Below are 20,504 nucleotides of genomic sequence, written 5' to 3'. Positions count from 1 at the left end.
AATACAGTGGAAATGTGATAGTGGGTACGGGCATGAAAGCAGCTGAACTTTGGCGACAAATATCTGTGGCGTACGACATGGTTCAAGCTAGGCAGCCAGAAATACTACCACCCAATATGCGAAGAGTTTGGAGAACCATTGGAGAAGGATGGCGGCAGATGTACTGTTATGGACAAGTTGTTATGATGAAGCGGGTCCGTTAATTGGAAGTGGATTCAACGAAGTTGATCGAATTCAAAAGGCCTCGAAGTTGTTCCATATATCATCCAAACCACCACACAATTTTGTTTTTCCCCACACTTGGGAAATGATAAAGAATGACCCAAAGTGGAGGCCGAAACTCAGATGGGCATTGTCACTAAAGGAACGACATGATTGTCAACTGCGTTCGGAAGGAGACACCGAGGATAGCAGTGAAAGTGGAAAGAGATCGAGAACTGAGAGTGAAGCTGAAGGAGATGTTCCCGTTGGTGGGTTTTCATCAGGAGGTATACCCAGACTCGACGGGGTAAAAAAAGCAAAGGCTAAGCGTAAGGGAAAAGCTATTGCTCATGATAGTGCAATTTTAAGTACTGGTAAACAGATACAGGCTTGTACTGAAGTTAGAAGCTTTGAGGCAAATTTATGGCAACAAAGGTTGGACCTTGAAAGGGAAAAGGAAAAGAGGAAAAACAAACAAGTCGAATTACAAGAGAAGAAGATGAAATTTGATATGTTGCAAGCCATTATGTCAAAAACGACGCCACTTACACCAGCTGAAGAAGCGTGGAAGGAGGAACTAATTCAAGAAGTATATGGTGGAAAGTAGAGTAGTTTATTATGCATTATGATTTCAAGTATTTTGTTTATTATGTTGCAATGAATTAATTTTTATTATTAATTTTATCCAAAAATTAATCAATTTATATTACATTTTCATATATTTTGTTCAATTATGAGTCAAGTACTAGCTAGTGTGTGTAGATTTTGTCTTATACAATTATGAGTCAAGTGGTTGGTTTTATCAACCATTGAACTGTCAAATCCCAAAAAGTAGTCAAGTCCAATTGTAGTTTTTGTTTTATACAAGCATTGAGTAGTCATTTCATACATAACTTGAACCGTATGACAAGCATTGGTATTGATTATTAAGAATTGAGTAGTCATGTATTTTGTTTTTACTATACATTGAGTAGTCTTTTCACACTCAGTTGAAGGACATGCACTGAAAAGCTTTCCTATTTAAAGGTGTGAAATCCATAAATTGATCACAACACCAAAACATTCAAAAACCAAACACAGAAAATGTTTTCCATAAGCTCAACCTCAAGCTCAAATTCTTCTGATTCAGATCAATATGCGGAATTTGATAATCTAGTTGACGAATTTGTCACAAATCACTTACCTAACATAATGCTTCCTCAACCACCTCCATCCGAGATCAAAATTGTAAATGAAGATGAAACTGTCCCGCAGCGTAGGGGAAATAGAGAAAGGGATAAAGGGCATTTGCAATTGTACAATGATTACTCCGCAATAAATTCTGTGTATTCCGAAAATCAGTTTCGTCGTCGATTTTGAATGCACAAACCTTTATTCTGTCGGATTATGAATAAAGTGGTTGAGGGCGATCCGTTCTTCGAGCAGCGTAGGAATGCAGCTGGTAGGCTTGGCTTATCACCTCTGCAGAAATGCACCGCTGCAATAAGAATGTTAGCGTACGGTGTTGCTCCGGATGCCGTAGATGAATACATACGCATGGGTCAAACAACATCTAGAAAATCAATGCAACATTTTACTCAAGGGGTGATCAAGCATTTTGAGGCCGAGTACTTAAGAAGTCCAACAGATGAAGATTTAAGGAGAATCCTTCACCAAAATGAAATGCGTGGATTCCCGGGCATGATCGGTAGCATCGACTGCATGCACTGGGAGTGGAAGAACTGTCCTATGGCTTGGAAAGCACAATACGCAGGTCGTAGCAAGAACGCAACCCTTATCCTCGAAGCTGTTGCGGATCAAGATTTATGGATTTGGCATGCATTATTTGGAATACCCGGCTCTTGTAATGATCTTAACGTCCTATACCGCTCTCCGGTGTTTGACGATGTTTTGAAAGGTCGGGCACCACCAATTAGTTTTATGGTAAATGGCCATGAGTACAACATGGGATACTACTTAACAAATGGTATATATCCGAACTGGGCAACTTTTATACAAGGTATCACATATCCTCAACACCAGAAGGACAAGTTATTTGCAGATAAACAAGCTGCAGCTCGGAAAGACGTTGAACGTGCGTTTGGAGTTCTACAGGCTATGTTTGCCATATTACGACAACCCTCACTTGCTTTCGACGAAGACATTTTGAGCGACATAATGATAGCTTGTATCATTATGCACAACATCATTGTAGAGGATGAACGGCACAATTACACTCGTGCCGAAGTTTTGAGAAGGTATTATGAAGAAGATCGCCCTCAGCTTCATAGAGCAAGGTCCGGTCCGAGTACAAGTGCCACAGTGAATAACAACGAGCCTTTCAAATTTGACGTTGGCCGACCACCAAACGTTGATTTTGACGGGTATATTCAAAGAAGAATTACCCTGCGTGATAGCCAAACCCATTTTTCTTTGAAAGATGATTTAGTTGAGCATATTTGGCAAAAATACGGTCGTACAAATGAATAAATAGTTTTGTAATCGTTAATTTATTTGGTTTGTATGATAGGTGTACGATCATTATGTTCCAATGTTGTAATCGTTAATGTTGTACTAATGAAAAATGAAATTTCGCATAAAATAATTATAAAAATAATTAATATTGTACTCATACATAATTTAATCAATAAAAAAATTTAGTTAAAATGATTTATTTATTTATTTTTATTATATTTTTTTTACAGATCGAATAAGTATTACTTAAAGAATAAATATTATTTTTTTATTAAAAAATACATTTTGCATAAATTAATAATAAAAATAATTAAATAATTTAATGAATACAAAATTTTGTTAACAATAAAATTAAGAAATACTAAATTACAAATTTAATGATGGGTAGGAGAGATAAATATTGGTGGGGTATAGGGTTAAAAATAGGAGAGAGAATGGTGGGGATTATAATTTTTGACCATTGGTGTAGAAAAAAAATGACCAAGAAAATGCACATGGGGAGGAGGAGTGAGAAAGTGGTTAGAGAAAGATTGGGCAACAAAAAAAATGCCCATTAATAGCAATGCTCTAAGAGGCTTAACTCAACCAAACAGCCCCAAAGTAATTGCAATTATATGGTGTTAAACATTTCTACCCAAACCAAAGCCAATCAATTTCAATAAAAAAAATCCCTAAAAAATTCCAGTTGGCCACACATTACACTGTAGTACAGTACCCATTACCCAGATCCCCTGCCACCAAATATTGGGATTGACCAACACAACACACCATTTCTCTCTCCTCCCTATTCGTCTTCTTCTTCTTCTTCTTCTTCTTCTTCTATGAATAACTATAACAATACCACCATGTTCAGAGACGTTTCAAGCTGTAACACTTACGACTATGGCAATTCCCTGTATTGGGATGCTCGTTACATTCAAGAATCCGGCTCCTTTGATTGGTATCAACGTTACTCTGCTCTTCGTCCTTTTGTTCGCAGATTTGTCCCCACTTCTTCTCGTGTTCTCATGGTTGGTTGTGGAAATGCTGGTAATTTTTTTTAAAAAAATTTTATTTGTGATTTTGTCGATTTAAGCTGGATAAACTTATTAAGGAATTCTGGGGTTTTTTGTTTTGATGGTTTGGATAATGATTTTGGGTTTTTAATGTTGAAATCGAGTGTTTTGAACTGTTTGATTTTGTTTTGTATTAGTGGTGATTGACTGATTGTCATTAATGCAACAAGAAATGCTTTTAACTGAAAAAAATTACAGCTTTATTAGAAATTTGAAATTATTTGATTGATAGCCAATTGTATATGGGTGGATTTCTGGTGAATATATTGTATTCTTTTATAATGTTTGGTTAGATTAATGTTTAGGCTGCTATAATGCTGGTTCTTATGTCAGTTTGACTTTTGAGTGAGGTAGAATGGTGGCATAGATTTGACTTGGAATTTTATGGAATGGATACTTTTGATGATTAATTCAAGGAGTGATTGGACTTGGCTACTCTAGCAATTTAATTCAGGATTGATACAGTACCCGAAATTACAAGATTAATGTAAATCATGTCTTATCTTGTGTTTAGTATAGGGTTTCTTTTGCATAATTGTGATCGGAGTTGACTTGGTGAGATGCGTAGTATGAACTGTGAAGTAATGGATCTTGAGGTTACTTAGGGCATTAAAGTCAAATACTTGTGAGTTGGTGAATCTGGGAATTATTTGCACCGGTATGCTGTCTGGTATTTAATTGTCTATGTGGGTGAGGGGAGATGGTATGGCTTAATTTTTGCATCGATTTTTTAGCAATCGGTACCATCTATAGTTCTTATAATCTTATCTTAAGGTTTAGTATGGACTTTGCTGCACTGAAATACTTCAATGAAGGCAGCTTTGTTTGGGAAGGTGTGATTTCTCTAAGTTGTTCCTTAGAGGAAGATTTATGGCCATAGTATGTTATATACTTATATATGAAAGACTTCAGTCGATTCACTTGTGGAATAGCTTTTACTTGAAGGCTAGTAGGCATGCTACGCTAGGATGTCGGACTTATATCATCTTACATGCTTTTACCATGTTATGTTTGACTACGAAACTTTGGTCAATTTTATATGCTTAATGGTATTTACTGTTTGTGCTCTATGTGTTAGAGTTCCTGGGTTGACAAGTCACTGAAGTTAGTGGATAGTAAGCTAATGGAAGTTTGTTTATCCATTGACTCCCTGTGTTGGTGACATATTCTCAAAGTGTTAACTGTTTCTTATTATTCAATGTTTTCACAAGGAGGAGCTATTCTTCCAATTTTATCCAGTTCTTTGATTTTCTATTGAACATATCCTTATATAAAAATAAAGCCTATTAGCTACTTAAAGATCAACATTTAATTTCTGTAAAATTAAATTTTGCTCCTCATGACCAAAGTTGCTGATTCTAGTTTTTCAATCTTTTTTTTTAGTCATATCAGAGGATATGGTGAAAGATGGGTATGAGGAGATTATGAACGTTGACATTTCTACGGTTGCCATTGACATGATGAGAGGGAAGCATGCACACATACCTCAACTGAAATGTATTCTTGCAGCCTTTTTTTTTTTTGTTATTTACTTTGGACTATTTTATTATGTCAACTGTTCTGTACTTTTGCTAAGAGATTATTTAATATCCTGCAATATCATCTATTCATCTCCATTAAGTTCACAATTGTAAGTTCTACAGAATAGCTTCCTTATCTGGTCTTATAGATATGCAGATGGATGTTAGAGATATGAGTTTTTTCCAAGATGATTCATTTGGCAGTGTTATTGATAAAGGTAATTTTTATCATATGTGAACGTATTGAATTCATGGTTGTGTTCTCTACTGAAGTACTGTAGCATTAACAATGTTTTTTTTCCTCCATCTTATATGTTACTGTCGGCAAAATAGGAACTCTTGATTCTTTGATGGTGAGAAACTCCTTGCTTCAACTACTTAAAGGCGTGATTATTTATTGTTTTAATCATTCATTTTTTAATTTTGACCTTTTTTTTTGAAGTGCGGTACTGAAGCTATAATAAGTGCTTCTCGGATGTTGGGTGAAGTCAGCAGGTTTGAGATCGTTACTTTAAGTTGCCAATATTTAGTCTTTTTTATTTTCATTCAAACTTTTATGTCCTAAATTTCCTTGATTAGAGGATAATGTTTTCTTGCAGGCTACTTAAGCCTGGAGGAGTATATATGTTGGTAACCATATACTCTGTTATCTTTGTCCATGTCTTGCACTTGGCTTTTGCTGAAAGCATATCAATTTCTAGACAGATAATCCATTTTCGTTTTTCCCTTTTGCAGATTACGTATGGTGATCCACATGTGAGGATGCCTTATATAAACCGATCAGTGTACAATTGGAAAATTGAACTGTACATTATACGTAAGTTTTTACTTGTAACATCAACTCTCTTTTTTGTTAGTGTTCAAGCTATGCTGCCGAATTTCTTTTGGTCAATGTTTTGAGAACAATTGAGATGTGTTTTCCATAGTTTCAGATAATTTATTTTTTCTTTTTTCTAGCTTGATTTCACTTTAGTTGTAGTATTATTGTAGTAATTCAGCGCTTAGAAGTTTTAAGTAAGATAAGAATTGAGAGCCCTTTTTGTCTGTTATTAGCTAATGAGCCTAATAGGATGAAATGATTTAGCCATAGAACCTGATGCTGCCACTTGTTTATGATTTAGCAATAGAGGTTGTTGTTCTGTACCTCCTTGATGTGTTTTAAGTTTGACATTGTTTTATGTAGGCTCAATGCTGAATTCAAACATTTAAGTACTAACTTAGTTCCACCAAAATTGTCCTGCTGACTTTTTACTGATATTAAAGAGTGTAAATAATGAGTTGGATTCTCAGTATAACCAATAGTGTGTTAGCATAGGACTAGTGAATTGTGATTGCTTGAATGTGCATTTGGTAGATAGTGGGCAATAAAATGGGAGAAAGTAAAGTAAACCAGAGGACAGTTTTATGGGGCTAGGGGATACCAATGGCGTGTTATGCCCTTGGAAAGTTGGTGCTCTAACTCCTACCTTATTTGTAATGAGTACTGAGAATTGACCCTAGGTCCTTGCCTTAGGAGATTTAAAAGCCCCACCTGGCTATTCCATGAATTATCACCCCCCCACTCCCTATAAGCAGTGCGAGCTGTGTACGGCAGCTTTTTGTGTACCAAAGAACCACCACAGCATGATCAGTCTCTTTGACAAATTAGCTCGGGTTGCTTTGATCAACATCATCATTATGTACATTGTAAACACGTGAACTGGGATGTTGTGCATAATAATGAAGCTAGTTCAAATGTGGATAATATAGAAGCTATTATACACGGCCTCCGTATTTATGGTGATATCAAATCATTGTCCTTAGCTCTTGGAAAGGAACCAAGGGTATCCATGGCACCCAGTTCTGCCCCCCTTACCCCCCTTCCCCTATGAGGACACTGGAATGTTGTTGACGCTAACTGTTCAGTTCGCAGTCTATTGATGTATGCTGTTTTTTGTAGATAGATTATTAGTAGTTGGTGAGTTGCCAGGACAAGAGATCTTGAGATCATTCTGAATCATATTTTTCAAATGCTCTTTAGTCTTAACTTCTTAAGCCACTCACTGGAGCTGGAGAATATTTCATCCTAAAAGGAATATAGCACCGTAGGCTGATTATAACACCTACCTGGAATGTGTATTAGAGACCTTTGGTTGCTAGGGCTAAGGGCCTTACTAGAATTACTACTATCTAATTATATTCCTATTTTCGTATCTTTAGTTCTGTCCTAGTATGTTATTTAGACTGGTTTGAAATAATAGATGGACTTTTGATGATCTGATAAGTTATGTAAGTGCTATTATCATCCTCAACATCATTTATTTATAGGCAATATATGCAAACCGTGTTGCATTGCATGAGGTTTTACTCTCCAGAAAATCAAGCATATGCTTAGTTATATGGTGACTTTGGCTAGAAGGTTTTGCATATTAATGAGGTATTATATCCTGTCTGGTTAGGGTGACGTGTGAGGGTGATCTGTACACATATTGTGCTCCATCCCTCTTGCTGTTCCACACTGATATTGTGTGATATTGTGCTATGATGAGGTATTGAGTCTATTTATGCAGGATAGCACTGATCAATATTGGCTTTGGTCTATGATGCCTATGGCAAAATTTTGAATTGCTCACTTTGGAGACTTTTCATTTGAGTACTCGAAATTTTGTCCGTAAATTGTTTATGCTTTATTCAGTAACTCCGTCATGCTAGATATGCCTGACACTAGGTGAAAACGTGGCCTTTTTGGTGCTAGTTGGTTGGAGACATCCGACCTCATATCTGTATTGACTTTGGGAGCATAGGAGAGTTGCTTAGGGAAAAGTAAAGAAAGTAGTTGACTATGATGGTGTTTGGTGCTGCATTACTCAAATCCTTCACCTGCCATGCCATAATGGTCTCATCCCCTTCTCTTATTTGTTTTAGACATTAATATGATCCTTCACAAGTAGCAGAAATCCTTGACAAAACTACATGTATCCACGTTGTACAAAAGTATGCGCGTGTGCTTTAGGGACATTCTTTTTGGCATGGCATGCCATTTCTTTTTTCCATTTTTTGTTTTTGTTTTTGTTTTTGTTTTGCTGACCTAAATTACTTAAAGGATTAGAAGACCCAACTTTAAGAGATGACTAAAAGGACTAGAAAATCCGATAATAAAAGATCTCAAATAGTTGTTAAACCTAGGCATCCAGTATCTTTATGATAGTGTGCTTGCTGCTGTTGGTTGTTCCTCAAAAATAGATGAAGACCTATTTGTCATAAATTCATGATGTATAATGTCTCCTAATTGCTTAATGACTTCTTTGAGCTTAATTGCTCTTTACCTTTTCCCTGCAATTAAGCCTTTATTGATCCATGTTTAAAGTAGTTTGAATTTATTTTGATTCTACAGCAAGACCTGGGTTTGAAGGCTCAGCTGTTGCTTCCATCAAATCATGCTTGGAGCCTATCCCTCTGTCTGAGGATGGCCTGATTCCACCTGATTTTGTCTTGCAAGATCCAGATTGTCACTTCATATATATCTGCAGAAAGAATGAGGAGCCGGCTAACATAGCGTCACATCCTTTAGCTGGTGACAAGCTATGATCCTCTATACCTATTTATATACAACCTAACATAGTCATTAGGTTATATTGCTATACCAATCATTGTAACATTAGATGTGTATAATTCTTGTTACAAAAAGTTGAGAGTTATGAAATAAGTGAAGCCTCAATTCAGAGCCTCGTAGCCTATGTAAGTGAGGTGTTTTCTATGTTAATAAAGCTTTGATGTGGTTTGTTATTTTTGTTTTGAAAAATTGTCATTGTAATAATCTGTTTTCCTCCAAGAAGAGAGAGTTGTCGTGAGCTAATTTAGCTTATGTAACTGTTATTCCCTGTATAGTAATCGCGTGATTTATATTGAAGTGTCGTACTTGTAGGTGAGTACAACATTAATTCTAACAACTTGACCTCTTTAAGGTTCTTGTGCGGAGACATGGAAGGCAATTCCAGTTCTTTCCTTACCCAGATAGAAGGTTCTAATGATGTGAGCTACAAGCAACAAGGAGAGAAAATCAGCAATAACTTCTAGTTATAATAACAAAGCAATTACGAAGAACTCATGTTTGTGAAACTTCATGATAGAAACGTCTGAATTAACGCATCAGGACACACATTCACATGTAACACATTAAAATGACTGGAGACAACCTTACAATTAGCTTCAAGTCATGCAGACTATATGAAACACGTACCATCACGATCCACCACCATCTTCTCGACTAAGATGTTCACCGTCCAAGTTATAAGTTTGGCACTAGTAATTTTGGATAGCATAATGCTTTACTATGGTGTAGTTTTGGAATATTAGAGTAAGAGTGGATATTCTCTCAATTAAGATACATATGTCCAATTCTTTCATCTTTGTTGGAGGATCCTATACTCCTATAATTTTTCCCCCTTATATAATAACCCTAGCTAGTACCTATTTAACTAGAAATGAGTGTGTAAGTGTGTTGCTATGAATTCTCACCCACAAAAAGAAAATCATCCTAATAAAGTAATAAACTAATAACTATTAATATGATTATTTTATAATCCCACTTGTTGAAGAGGAAAGAGTATTACAAGTGGAGTTTCTAAACTTGGTTAAAATATATTCTTGGAATTTAAAGATCAACCCAAATTAGGAAATGTTAATGGAACTAGAAACTTTAGCATTTCAGCAAGTTGTTCTTAGAATAATATTTAACCAATTTCTTAAAGTGGGTTTATGCGCATTTTCTGCTTCCTTTCTTTTTTTAGTTTATTTAGGGATAGCCTATGAATCTTAGATTGCCCTTTTCCGTTTTTTCCCCCCAAAACTTGCATTTTAATTACTAATCCCTCCATTTTTTTTTTGGAACTATTCATTAAACATATTTAAACCAATATTTGTGAATTTTTACTTAAGAAAAAAAAGTATTGTGGGTACCTATTGGAATCGTCTCAATGATTAAATTATTAATGTTCAATTCTTATACGTAATTTATATATAATTGATGATCATTAAATATATTATTGATTTATTGGTTTAAGTTTTACATCGACATGCATAAAATGTCATTATGGGGCATTAAAAAAAACGAAGGAAGTACCTTTTTGTGAGTTGTGAGTCTTATACTTGTTCTTGTTAAAGATTCAAGCAATTTTAGTGTTTAATTGGCTATTATATTTCTTTTGCTTAAATAAATCTTCTTTTTTTTCATCGCATTTTAAATATAATGAGAACATGAGTACCCGTATAGTTGCTATAATTGACTAATTAGGCACTTGATAGGAGTAAATAGAGCAAATTAAACAAATTAGCTTTTCTTCATTCATACTCACCCTTTGCTTGTTTACTTTTTAAAAATGAAATAACAAGATCTCAATGGCATTTATGCATTATTCCTACGATAAATTGTCATTTACCTAAATGTTAGGTAGCTAAATTTTAGCCCCAATATACGTATGTATTAAGTTTTCTTTTCAGTCTGATCGATCTGTTGGTGGAAAATAATTGGAACAACAAAAAACAAATAATGGATCTAGGCGTGTACAAAAAACACTTTTCTAAAATGATAAAAATAAATTATCGTATAAGGGTTTTTATTTTCAGTGTCCGTGTCAAGTGGCCAAAGTGATAATTCTTTGATTACAAATATATATATAAGTCACTTAGCCCACTTGTGCAAACCACCACTAAGACCCATTTCATAACTCATATCCAATTATTTTCAATATAAACAATACATCACCTTCTTATTCTTTCTATTCGGGATAACCTCCCACACATAACATTATTATTGGAAATACTCCAACATATCTACAAGACTACAACAATGCTCGTTAGGAATTAAATATTTAAGTATTTTATTTTTCACTCACTTAACTAATTAAAATGCATAATATATAAACACCAATTTTTAAAAAAATCAAAGAAATGATACTTGTGTTTGCCTTTTTCTTGTTTAGTTGTCAACAAAAGAGAAGAGAAACAAAATTTCTTTGGTACCGATGTCACGATATAGACTTGAGTCAAGACAACTTTAATAGGACTAAATTAGGATTAGAGTCATCACTTTCTAAGAAAAAAATAGTGTGATTAAAGAGAATAAAATAATTTTAATATCACAACGACGTTTTTGCCTAATAATCTTCGTTAAAATGGTGATATTTAATATAAACAAGTACCACAAAGTTTTTCTATTTCCATTGAGCTTATTAATAGAGCCATGTTAAAAAACATATACGAAGTAATACCTAAGTTATTTTTTTTTTCTTTTCTTTTTCTTCAAAAAAAAAAAGCTATTTTTTTCTTCGCTCATATATATTAAAAATTTAATTGCTAGTTCATATTATACTATTAATAAGATAATTTATTTTTGACAGATGAGGTAAATATATACTCTATAAATATATATATTCATAAAACTAATTATATAAAAACTTCGAAAAAAGAATTTATTTTATATTTGGCCGTCCATTTCATTACCCATTCACGTCCATATTTTATCCTATTTTGGGATGTTGATCCCATGCCCTTGATGTAATAATCTCCAATCTCAACCCTATATTATTCTCATAATACAAACATCCCCTAATTTAGGTAATTTCCCCTTTTTTTTAAAGAGGAACTACGTAGTTTCATTTAGTTGAATAAATGTAATTGGTAGATCATGCTTCCCTTGTTTTTTTTCCTTTCTTTAATTTTTGCCTTACTCTATTTCTAGTACTGATATTCCACTTTAAGCTACTAATCCTTATGAGTGCACATGCATACTCTTTTTATTTTAGATTTGAAAAGCATATCACATTGGAAATATTGCTTTTTCCACAAGAACTAAGTTCACACTATTCATACTATATATGTCATACAACCTTATATATGTTTTTGGTGTTGGAAATAGTAATGCAAACGGATGACTCGCGCCCGATCGGGTGGAGGTGGTCAAGGAAAAATAGAGATCTCTCGCGCCCGATCGGGCGAGCTTCGCCCGACCGGGCGGCGGACTCAAGTTTTGACGAGCCCGATCGGGCGGTTTCGCCCGATGGCTCGCCCGGAATGGGGATTTCAGATCGCCCGACCGGGCGGTGTCTGCCCGACCGGGCGCGACACTACGTCTGGAAAAACTTGATCTCGCGCCCGATCGGGCGGTAGCTCGCCCGATCGGGCTCGCCTTTTTCCTAGGTCGGTTTGTTTACGTGTTTCCTTTTTCCAGGAATCATATAAATACGAGTCTTACCTTTTCATGAGATTTATTCACTTTCTAGCTGAAAACACAAACCTACCTTTTGAGATCTGAACAGTTCTTGAGCAATTCCACTCTTCGAGTTCGGGTGCACGGATTACGAAGAGAGTTGCGTTAAACTTGGGGGGCGTGCGTCATCGGGAAACCTGTACCGGTGGTGGCGTATTTCGCTTCTAAGGCAGTGGATTTTGTTCCACGGCGCGACTGTGAGTTTGAGATCTTCAATCAAGTATTTTCCCTTTCATCTTCTCTATTTTGTTATTGGAATCAACAGGTATTTTACCAACAATTTAGAAGCGAAATATATTAAATTTCTATACTGTTGATTTCTTGAATTTGGGAAAAATATTGTTTTGGAGATTGAGATATTAATCATCGTGTACTACTCGAAAAAGAATAATCTTTTTTTAGGAACTCTTTTGGATTTACGGTTTTTTTTTTGTACTCAACTTAGCGAGTATCAAGATTAATTTTGGGTGCAGTATTTTTTGATCGATTCAATCAAGAATCATTCTTGGTATTTAAGTCGGTTAATCATGGAGTTTTTATCAATCAACTCTCTGAATAGGAGATATGCCGTCAAATTGTTTTTGATATTGGAGTTGAATTAAGCTTCAAGAATATATGCCTAATAAGGCAAAATTTCCATTAAGTTGGTGGATTTAATTTATTGGTTAAATTATAGTTTAATGGCACTCAAGTGAGTTTGTGAATCAAAGAGGAGCGGTAGTGCTTGTGTTGATGATAAATAATGAAATTATTGAAAAGTCAACTGTGTCGCATGGTCTCGTGATTGTAAATTCATGAAATATAATAGTTGATGTTCCTGCATCAAGTGGATTAATTTCAAGTTTGTTTGAGCCGAAGCTGGAGTTAGCCGACTCCATACGTCTGTGGGTATTGCGACATTAAAGATGTTGCTGCTAGATGTTTCAGAATATAATCATCTAGCGAGGCTCGTCAATAGCTTTGGTACATGCACAAAATCAGATAAGTCCTCCTCAGTTTATGTAATTAATTTTTTAACTCTGCATAATATTGTTTATTATGTGCCCCAAGTGTGCATAATTTTATTATTATGAGCTAATGCAATGCTATGTGGGGGTGAGGTGAGTTAGATCTTGTAACTGACTAGTATGTTGGTTTTACTCTTGTAAAGGAGTGGCATTGAGGAGAAAGGTCTCCGTAAAAGATGTTTATCTGTGGCTATTTGCTTGTTGTTTTGCAAGTAATTTATTTCTGCTAATGTATATTTTGTCCAATGGTATTCTATTTATGTTCATGGACTTTAATGTGTTTTGTCCTAGTAGATTAGGGATGACATGAGTTCTATCTTATGATAGTGTTTTTAAATTGTTATTTTTCCTAATCATGGACAATGTTTTGTTGAGCACGGAGTATGTGATAAGCTTGTAAGTGTCTCTTTTTTAGATTAAAAAAGGGATTTAGAATTATTGTTTCTTTTAATTCTTGTGATCTTAATTAGCTTTGTTCACGAACTTGAAATGTATTTAATTTTCTAGAGGTGTAGCAAATTATTTTTCCTTGTTGATGGTCTAGATGAGACCAAGTTGATTTCCGGGCTTATTAGCAGAATTAAAAAGGCTTGACTTAGCAAAGCTAGAATGGCCGTGCAAATTTGAAGTGTAAGTGCCCCACATGAGGTAAGGATGGGAATTAACATTCTATATGTCTTTAAACACTATTAATATTCTGTGAATGTTAGTATTGTGGGGGTTGCAGATATGTATCAGCTGTTTATTTGTTTAGTAAGTATTTCACCCAAGAATTTGGTTGATACTCCCTAATTTGTTACCTGATTCATGATTATTTTCAGGTGGTATATGTGATGTGGGGTTTTCCAATAATGAAGAATTGACTTCTGTATATGTTTCACATAAAACATGAAGGCTTGTGGGACTGTGGGTGATATGTATGCTAAATATCTGCTACGTTTATCATGTGCGAGCTTGATATGTTAAATCCTTGAAATGTCTCAAGTATATGTTTTCCTATGACATGACATGTTAGTTTTGCTCGTTCATAGGATTTGTTCTTGCTTCCTAAGCTTTATTCTGCTAGTAAAGTTGATGAGTTCATCATCTAAGGTGTATTGGATTAAAGCTTAAACTAGTTGTGTATCATCTTGGTTTTACTTTCTTGATCGAAAGTTGTATTTAGATGTTTGTTGTGTGGTTTATATATTCATGTAGTGGTGAATGGAAAATTCCTGAACCATATGGATAAACTGATAACTTGCTATTTTATGCGGTTTTAGGGCGTATTTGAACCTAGTTTACCTGAACAAATTTGTGTTTTGGTTCACTTTTACCCTATTATTATGCAATTTTTGTGTATCCTATGCTTCACGGGTTGTTAGTGTTTTTGTTGAGATTTTAGGTCCAAAGACGACCAAATGAAGCCCATGGTTACCAAACCGAGGTTAGAAGCAAGGAAATGATGGAAAGAATCCAAGTACAAGAGCATCGTAGAAGAAAACACGAAGAAAAGGGCCCAGAAGACCCTGCACGGCCGTGCAAGATGTTGCACGTCCGTGCAGGAGTGCAGACCTGAACCCATCTTTCTGCCAAGGCCTGCACGGACGTGCCAAATATTGCACGTCCGTGCAGATGATGCAGCACGGACGTGCTTCCGTGATTATGAGGCAGCACGGACGTGCCAAATATTGCACGTCCGTGCAGATGATGCAGCACGGACGTGCCAAAGGTGCACGCCTGTGCTGCAGCAGGTCGTCTTAAACTGAGTTTCTGCCTTGGTCTGCACGGACGTGCCAACTTCAGCACGTCCGTGCAGACCTACAGTTTACCCGTTTCTTGTTTTCTCCGTCCTCTTATTTTAGGGGGTAGTATAAATAGCCCCTTTGGACCATTTTAGAGGGGTTCCCAATTTTTTTCCAGATTTTCATACTCCTCTTAGTTTGAAACACAAAAATCCTCAAATTAGCATAGATTTTAGTTCTTGTTTTGAAGGTTTTCAATCCAATCATTGTAGAAGACAAGTTCCACCATTGTTAGTCAATTATTGAAGTTTCTAGTAATTTTTCTTACTCTTTCTTTCTCTCTTCTATCTTTAATTCTTGCTTTTTATTAATTGTTTGGTTGTTCTTTGCATGTTTAATTGTCAGATTCTACTTAATTCTTAGTTTTAATTTGTTCATGAATTCCTTGAAATCTTTAATTGCTTTAACTTCCATGGATTGTGAGTAGTCTAATTTCTAGGGTTTGGGTGAACCCTCAATGTAATCACCAACACTTGTTGCATGTACTAATTTGTTAATTGTGGGGTGTTAATTAGTTGAGTTTAAGAGGTTTCATTGTTAATTCTTGTAATTGGCCATTGCTTGAATTATTTATCTAGCTTCCTCAACGAAGGATCGAGAGATGAACTTGAGGAAGCTCCCTTATGCTTGATTGACTTGATTTGCCATGAGAATAGGAATTTCTAGTCAAGGGAATTTGCATGTTATCGTGAGGATGTTTTAACACTTGTTTCTTGCCCATAATCACGAGAGTAGGTTATGGTTTTGATGTCAAGTAATCCCTCTAGCTTGAGAGAGTAGTTGGGTGCATTTGATAACTTCCCCTAATTTATCCCCTAAATCACCATTTCTATGCATGCTACTTGTGGTCCGTGATGAAGTTGAGTGGTGTAACCCATGCCCTAGGCCTTCTTAATATTGTTAATCACCTCTTAGAATTAGTTGATTTGAATTAGAATAGTGTGACGTAATACCAACTTAAAACCCCCGACTTAATCTAGCTTGTTTAAACAATAACATTTGGTGGTTGATTCAACGCCTCTCATGGGTTCGACCCTTTCTTGCCCTTGCTACTAGTTTAGTAGGATCGAGTTAGGTCTTATTTCTTGATAGGTTGACGACGTCCTATCAAGTTTTGGCGCCGTTGCCGGGGAGGCAAAGTCACATTGAATAAGTTATTGTTGAATGAGTCTAGATTTGTGTATATGTATATAATCTTCTTATTTTGTTTTTGTTTAAGCGTGTTTACTTTGTGATAGTCATTGCTAACGTTTTTCTTAGCTTTGTTTGACTGTGCATGACACGGAGGAGTAAGCAATCACCGCTTATCCCCGTAGATCCGGAGTTAAATAGAACTTTGAGGAACGTAAGAAGGCTCCTACAAGGCACGCCGGATTTTTCTCTAGCTTATACGGATTCCGAGTCGGAGGATAATCTTGACAACGAGCAAGAGATGGCCAACCCACCGCCTCCTCCACTTCTACAAGACTATGACCACCCCGATGCATTCCAACTTCGGAGTGGCATACTTCTTCCCACCACCAATGCAAACAACTATGAGTTCTCTCCTCAACTCATAAGGATGATCCAAAGTGAACAGTTCGGGGGGAGTGCAAATGAGTGCTCTCTAGCTCATTTAGACAACTTCCTTGAGTTATGCACTACCATCAAGCAAAACAACCTCACGGAGGAATTCATTTGGATGCATATGTTTCGGTTCTCTCTTAGGGACAAGGCTAAGTGTTGGTTGAGGTCCGTGAAAGAAGGATCCTTAACAACATGGGAAGAGGTTACCAAAGCATTTCTTGGGAAGTTTTGTCCGCCCGAAAAGACCGCGGAATTGAGAAGGAAGATTACAAGCTTCACTCAAGAGGATGATGAAACCTTAGGTGAAGCATGGGAAAGATTCAAGGATCTAAAGAGGAAGTGTCCACACCATGGGTTGCCTTTATGGATGATTATTCAAAGCTTCTACGACGGTCTCACTCCTACCTCAAGGGCCAATCTTGACAACGGAGCCGGTGGTAGTCTTAAAAAGCTACCGGTGGAAGAAGCCGAGAATATGATTGAAGAAGTTGCAAGGCATTACGCCTATAGATATGATAGAAGAGAAAGTCAACCGAAGAAGAAAGGTATGCATGAGTTGAGTGCAATAGATCTCATTGCCTCAAAGTTTGATATGCTAGCTCACAAGCTAGACCAAGCAACCTCCTCAAGCGGTACCTCCTCTTCACAACCACAACCACAAGTCATGTCTTGTGAGACTTGTGGGGGTAATGATCACATGGCTTCATATTGCAATGCTACTAATGAGCAAGTTGCGGCCGTGAACCAAAGAAATGAGCAAACTTTCAATCAAGGTTGGAGGCAACAAAACCAAGGGTGGAGACAACCCAATCAAAACCAACAATCCAACTACAACAACCCTCCTCAAAACATCTACAACCAAAATCAACAAAATCACCAAGCCCCATACCGCCATCCAAACCAACAAAGACAACAATTCAACCAACAACCTCCTCCACCCCAAAAGACTTCCCTTGAGGCCGCTCTTGAGTCTTTCATAAATCAACAAGGGAAGAGCAATGCAGAAATGAGCTCCAACATCCAACAACTTCAAGCGCACAACAAAATAATTGAGAATCAACTAGCTCAAATTGCACAACAAGTTGGGAGTTCTACCTCCAATGCTAGTGGTCAATTTCCAAGCTCAACGGTTGTGAACCCGAAGGAGCATGTCAAGGCTATCACATTGAGGTCCGGGAGAGGGTATGAAGGTCCGGTAATGAGTGAAGATGTGCCACAAAAGAGAGATGAGGGTGTGGAGGTGAGAAGTGAGAATGATGTTGAAAATGAGGTGGTAGAAGTTGAGAGAAAAGAAAAAGAAAAGAGTGTTGAGGGAGACACAAAGAAAGGAGAGGGAGTTGAAGTTGAAGTGGAGAAACCCCCAATGAGAGTCTACAAGCCACCTATTCCTTTCCCTCATAGGTTGGTAGAGAAAAAATTGAATGAGAAGTTTTCAAAGTTCCTTGAGGTCATGAGAGGGCTCCAAGTGAACATTCCCTTTCTTCATGCTATGTCACAAATGCCTACATATGCAAAATTTTTAAAAGATCTCTTGTCCAACAAAAGTAGGCTTGAAGAGAGTGCAACCATCTCCCTTCCAATGGAGGTGAGCGCAATCATTCAAAACAAGCTTCCCCGAAAGCTTGGTGACCCGGGTAGCTATGCAATTCCGGTGAAGATTGGAGATATGGAAGCCATGGATGCTCTTTGTGATCTTGGGGCAAGTGTAAGCTTGATGCCCTTCTCAATTGCGAAAAATTTAAAAGTTGGTGAGATGAAGCCAACAAGAATCTCAATACAATTAGCCGATCGTTCGGTTAGATTACCAATGGGAATACTTGAAGATGTACCGGTACAAGTGGGAAGAGTTTTTGTACCTTGTGACTTTGTGGTGATGGAAATGGAGGAGGACAACAAGGTTCCTCTCATTTTGGGAAGGCCGTTCTTGAACACGGCGGGAGTGGTAATTGATATGAAACAAGGCAAACTAACATTGAATGTGGGAGATGAGAAAATTTCTTTCTCATTCTCGCAAGCCATGAGGAAGCCTATGTATGAGGATATCAATAGAATCGATACTCTTGACCGAGAAGTGGAGGAATTGAAGATGATGAACAATAGCAAAGATACTCTACAAGCGATCCTCACGGAAAGTTTGTACAATGATGATGATGAAGCTAAGGGGTACAAGTTGTTGCTAGACCAACCCCTACATGGCAAGGCAAGGGAGTTTGAAGCACTTAAGGTGGAGGTAAAAGAGGAGAGGTCTACGCCTCCTCCTAAGGTTGAACTTAAACCCCTTCCCCCTTCACTTAAATACGTTTTTCTTGATGATAATGAGACTTATCCCGTTATTGTCAATACCAACCTTGATGACACTTCCCTTGAGAAACTCCTACTTGTGTTGAGGGAGTATAGGAGTGTCATTGGGTATGCCATTGATGACATTAAGGGGATAAGTCCCACGATATGCATGCACAAGATTTTGCTTGATAATGATCATGACTCCTCAATTGAGCACCAAAGAAGGCTCAACCCCAACATGAAAGAAGTTGTTAAAAAAGAGGTTTTGAAACTTCTTGAAGCGGGCATAATCTACCCTATCTCCGATAGCAAGTGGGTTAGCCCGGTTCAAGTTGTTCCAAAAAAAGGGGGCATGACCATTATCAAGAACGATAAGGGTGAGACCATTTCTACAAGGTCGGTCACCAGGTGGAGAATGTGCATAGACTATCGAAAATTGAACAAATCCACTCGGAAGGACCACTTCCCTCTCCCCTTTATCGATCAAATCTTGGAAAGGTTGGCATCACATAGTCACTATTGCTTCTTGGATGGGTATTCGGGATTCCTCCAAATCCCTATCCTACCCGAGGATCAAGAGAAGACTACATTCACATGCCCTTTTGGCACCTTTGCTTATCGAAGGATGCCATTTGGATTATGTAATGCACCTTCTACATTTCAAAGGTGTATGATGTCTATCTTTTCCGACATGCTTGAATCATCAATCGAGGTATTTATGGATGACTTTTCTGTTTGCGGTTCATCTTTTGACACTTGCCTAAGTAATTTGATTAAAGTGTTAAAAAGATGTCAAAAGGTGAACCTTGTGCTTAATTGGGAAAAATGTCATTTCATGGTTGAAGAGGGTATTGTGTTGGGACATGTTGTTTCTAGTAGGGGCATTGAGGTTGATCGTGCCAAAATTGAGGTTATTGAGCGCTTCCCTCCCCCCACTAATGTGAAGGGTATAAGGAGTTTTCTTGGACACGCGGGTTTTTACCGCCGGTTCATTAAAGATTTTTCCAAAATCGCTAAGCCGCTCACTCAATTGTTGGTAAAGGATGCCCTTTTGTGTTTTCTAATGATTGTTTGCTAGCCTTTGATAGGTTGAAGGAAGCTTTGATCACGACTCCCATCATTCAACCACCGAATTGGGAGCTCCCTTTTGAACTCATGTGTGATGCTTCGGACTATGCCGTTGGATCTGTGCTTGGGAAAAGGAAGGATAAAAAGCTCCATGCCATCTATTACACTAGCAAAACTCTTGATGAAGCACAAAGAAACTACACAACGACTGAAAAAGAGCTCCTAGCCATCGTCCATGCTATCGAAAAGTTTAGGTCTTACTTGGTGGGCTCCAAAGTTATAGTCTTCACCGACCATGCGGCTTTGAAGTACTTGCTGTC

The 20,504-nt window shown here is 37.0% G+C and overlaps 2 protein-coding genes across 2 annotated transcripts; both read left to right on the top strand.

The window, feature by feature from the left end:
• Positions 1–1,587: 1,587 nt before the first annotated feature.
• On the top strand, positions 1,588–2,670 carry LOC110705266 (protein ALP1-like). Its single transcript, XM_021883109.1, has one exon. It carries the CDS (start codon positions 1,588–1,590, stop codon positions 2,668–2,670), a length of 1,083 nt encoding a protein of 360 aa, XP_021738801.1.
• Positions 2,671–3,199: 529 nt separating this feature from the next.
• LOC110705718 (methyltransferase-like protein 13) lies at positions 3,200–9,119 on the top strand. Its single transcript, XM_021883633.1, has 8 exons — positions 3,200–3,684; positions 5,094–5,207; positions 5,380–5,448; positions 5,564–5,583; positions 5,673–5,725; positions 5,830–5,860; positions 5,966–6,047; positions 8,604–9,119. The coding sequence occupies exons 1-8, from the start codon at positions 3,477–3,479 to the stop codon at positions 8,795–8,797; spliced, it is 771 nt and encodes a 256-aa protein (XP_021739325.1). The 5' UTR covers positions 3,200–3,476; the 3' UTR covers positions 8,798–9,119.
• Positions 9,120–20,504: the final 11,385 nt, after the last annotated feature.

The sequence above is a fragment of the Chenopodium quinoa genome, unplaced genomic scaffold (assembly GCF_001683475.1).
Source record: "Chenopodium quinoa cultivar QQ74 unplaced genomic scaffold, ASM168347v1, whole genome shotgun sequence".
Classification (NCBI taxonomy): Eukaryota; Viridiplantae; Streptophyta; class Magnoliopsida; order Caryophyllales; family Amaranthaceae; genus Chenopodium; species Chenopodium quinoa.
This window is presented reverse-complemented; position numbering and strand designations above follow the sequence as displayed.

Excerpts from the sequence above, each read along its gene's own strand:
- LOC110705266 (XM_021883109.1), top strand. The coding sequence starts at position 1,588 with ATGAATAAAGTGGTTGAGGGCGATCCGTTCTTCGAGCAGCGTAGGAAT.
- LOC110705718 (XM_021883633.1), top strand. The coding sequence starts at position 3,477 with ATGAATAACTATAACAATACCACCATGTTCAGAGACGTTTCAAGCTGT. Across the intron at positions 3,685-5,093 it reads GGTTGGTTGTGGAAATGCTG|TCATATCAGAGGATATGGTG; the intron begins GTAATTTTTTTT and ends CTTTTTTTTTAG. Across the intron at positions 5,449-5,563 it reads TGGCAGTGTTATTGATAAAG|GAACTCTTGATTCTTTGATG; the intron begins GTAATTTTTATC and ends TCGGCAAAATAG.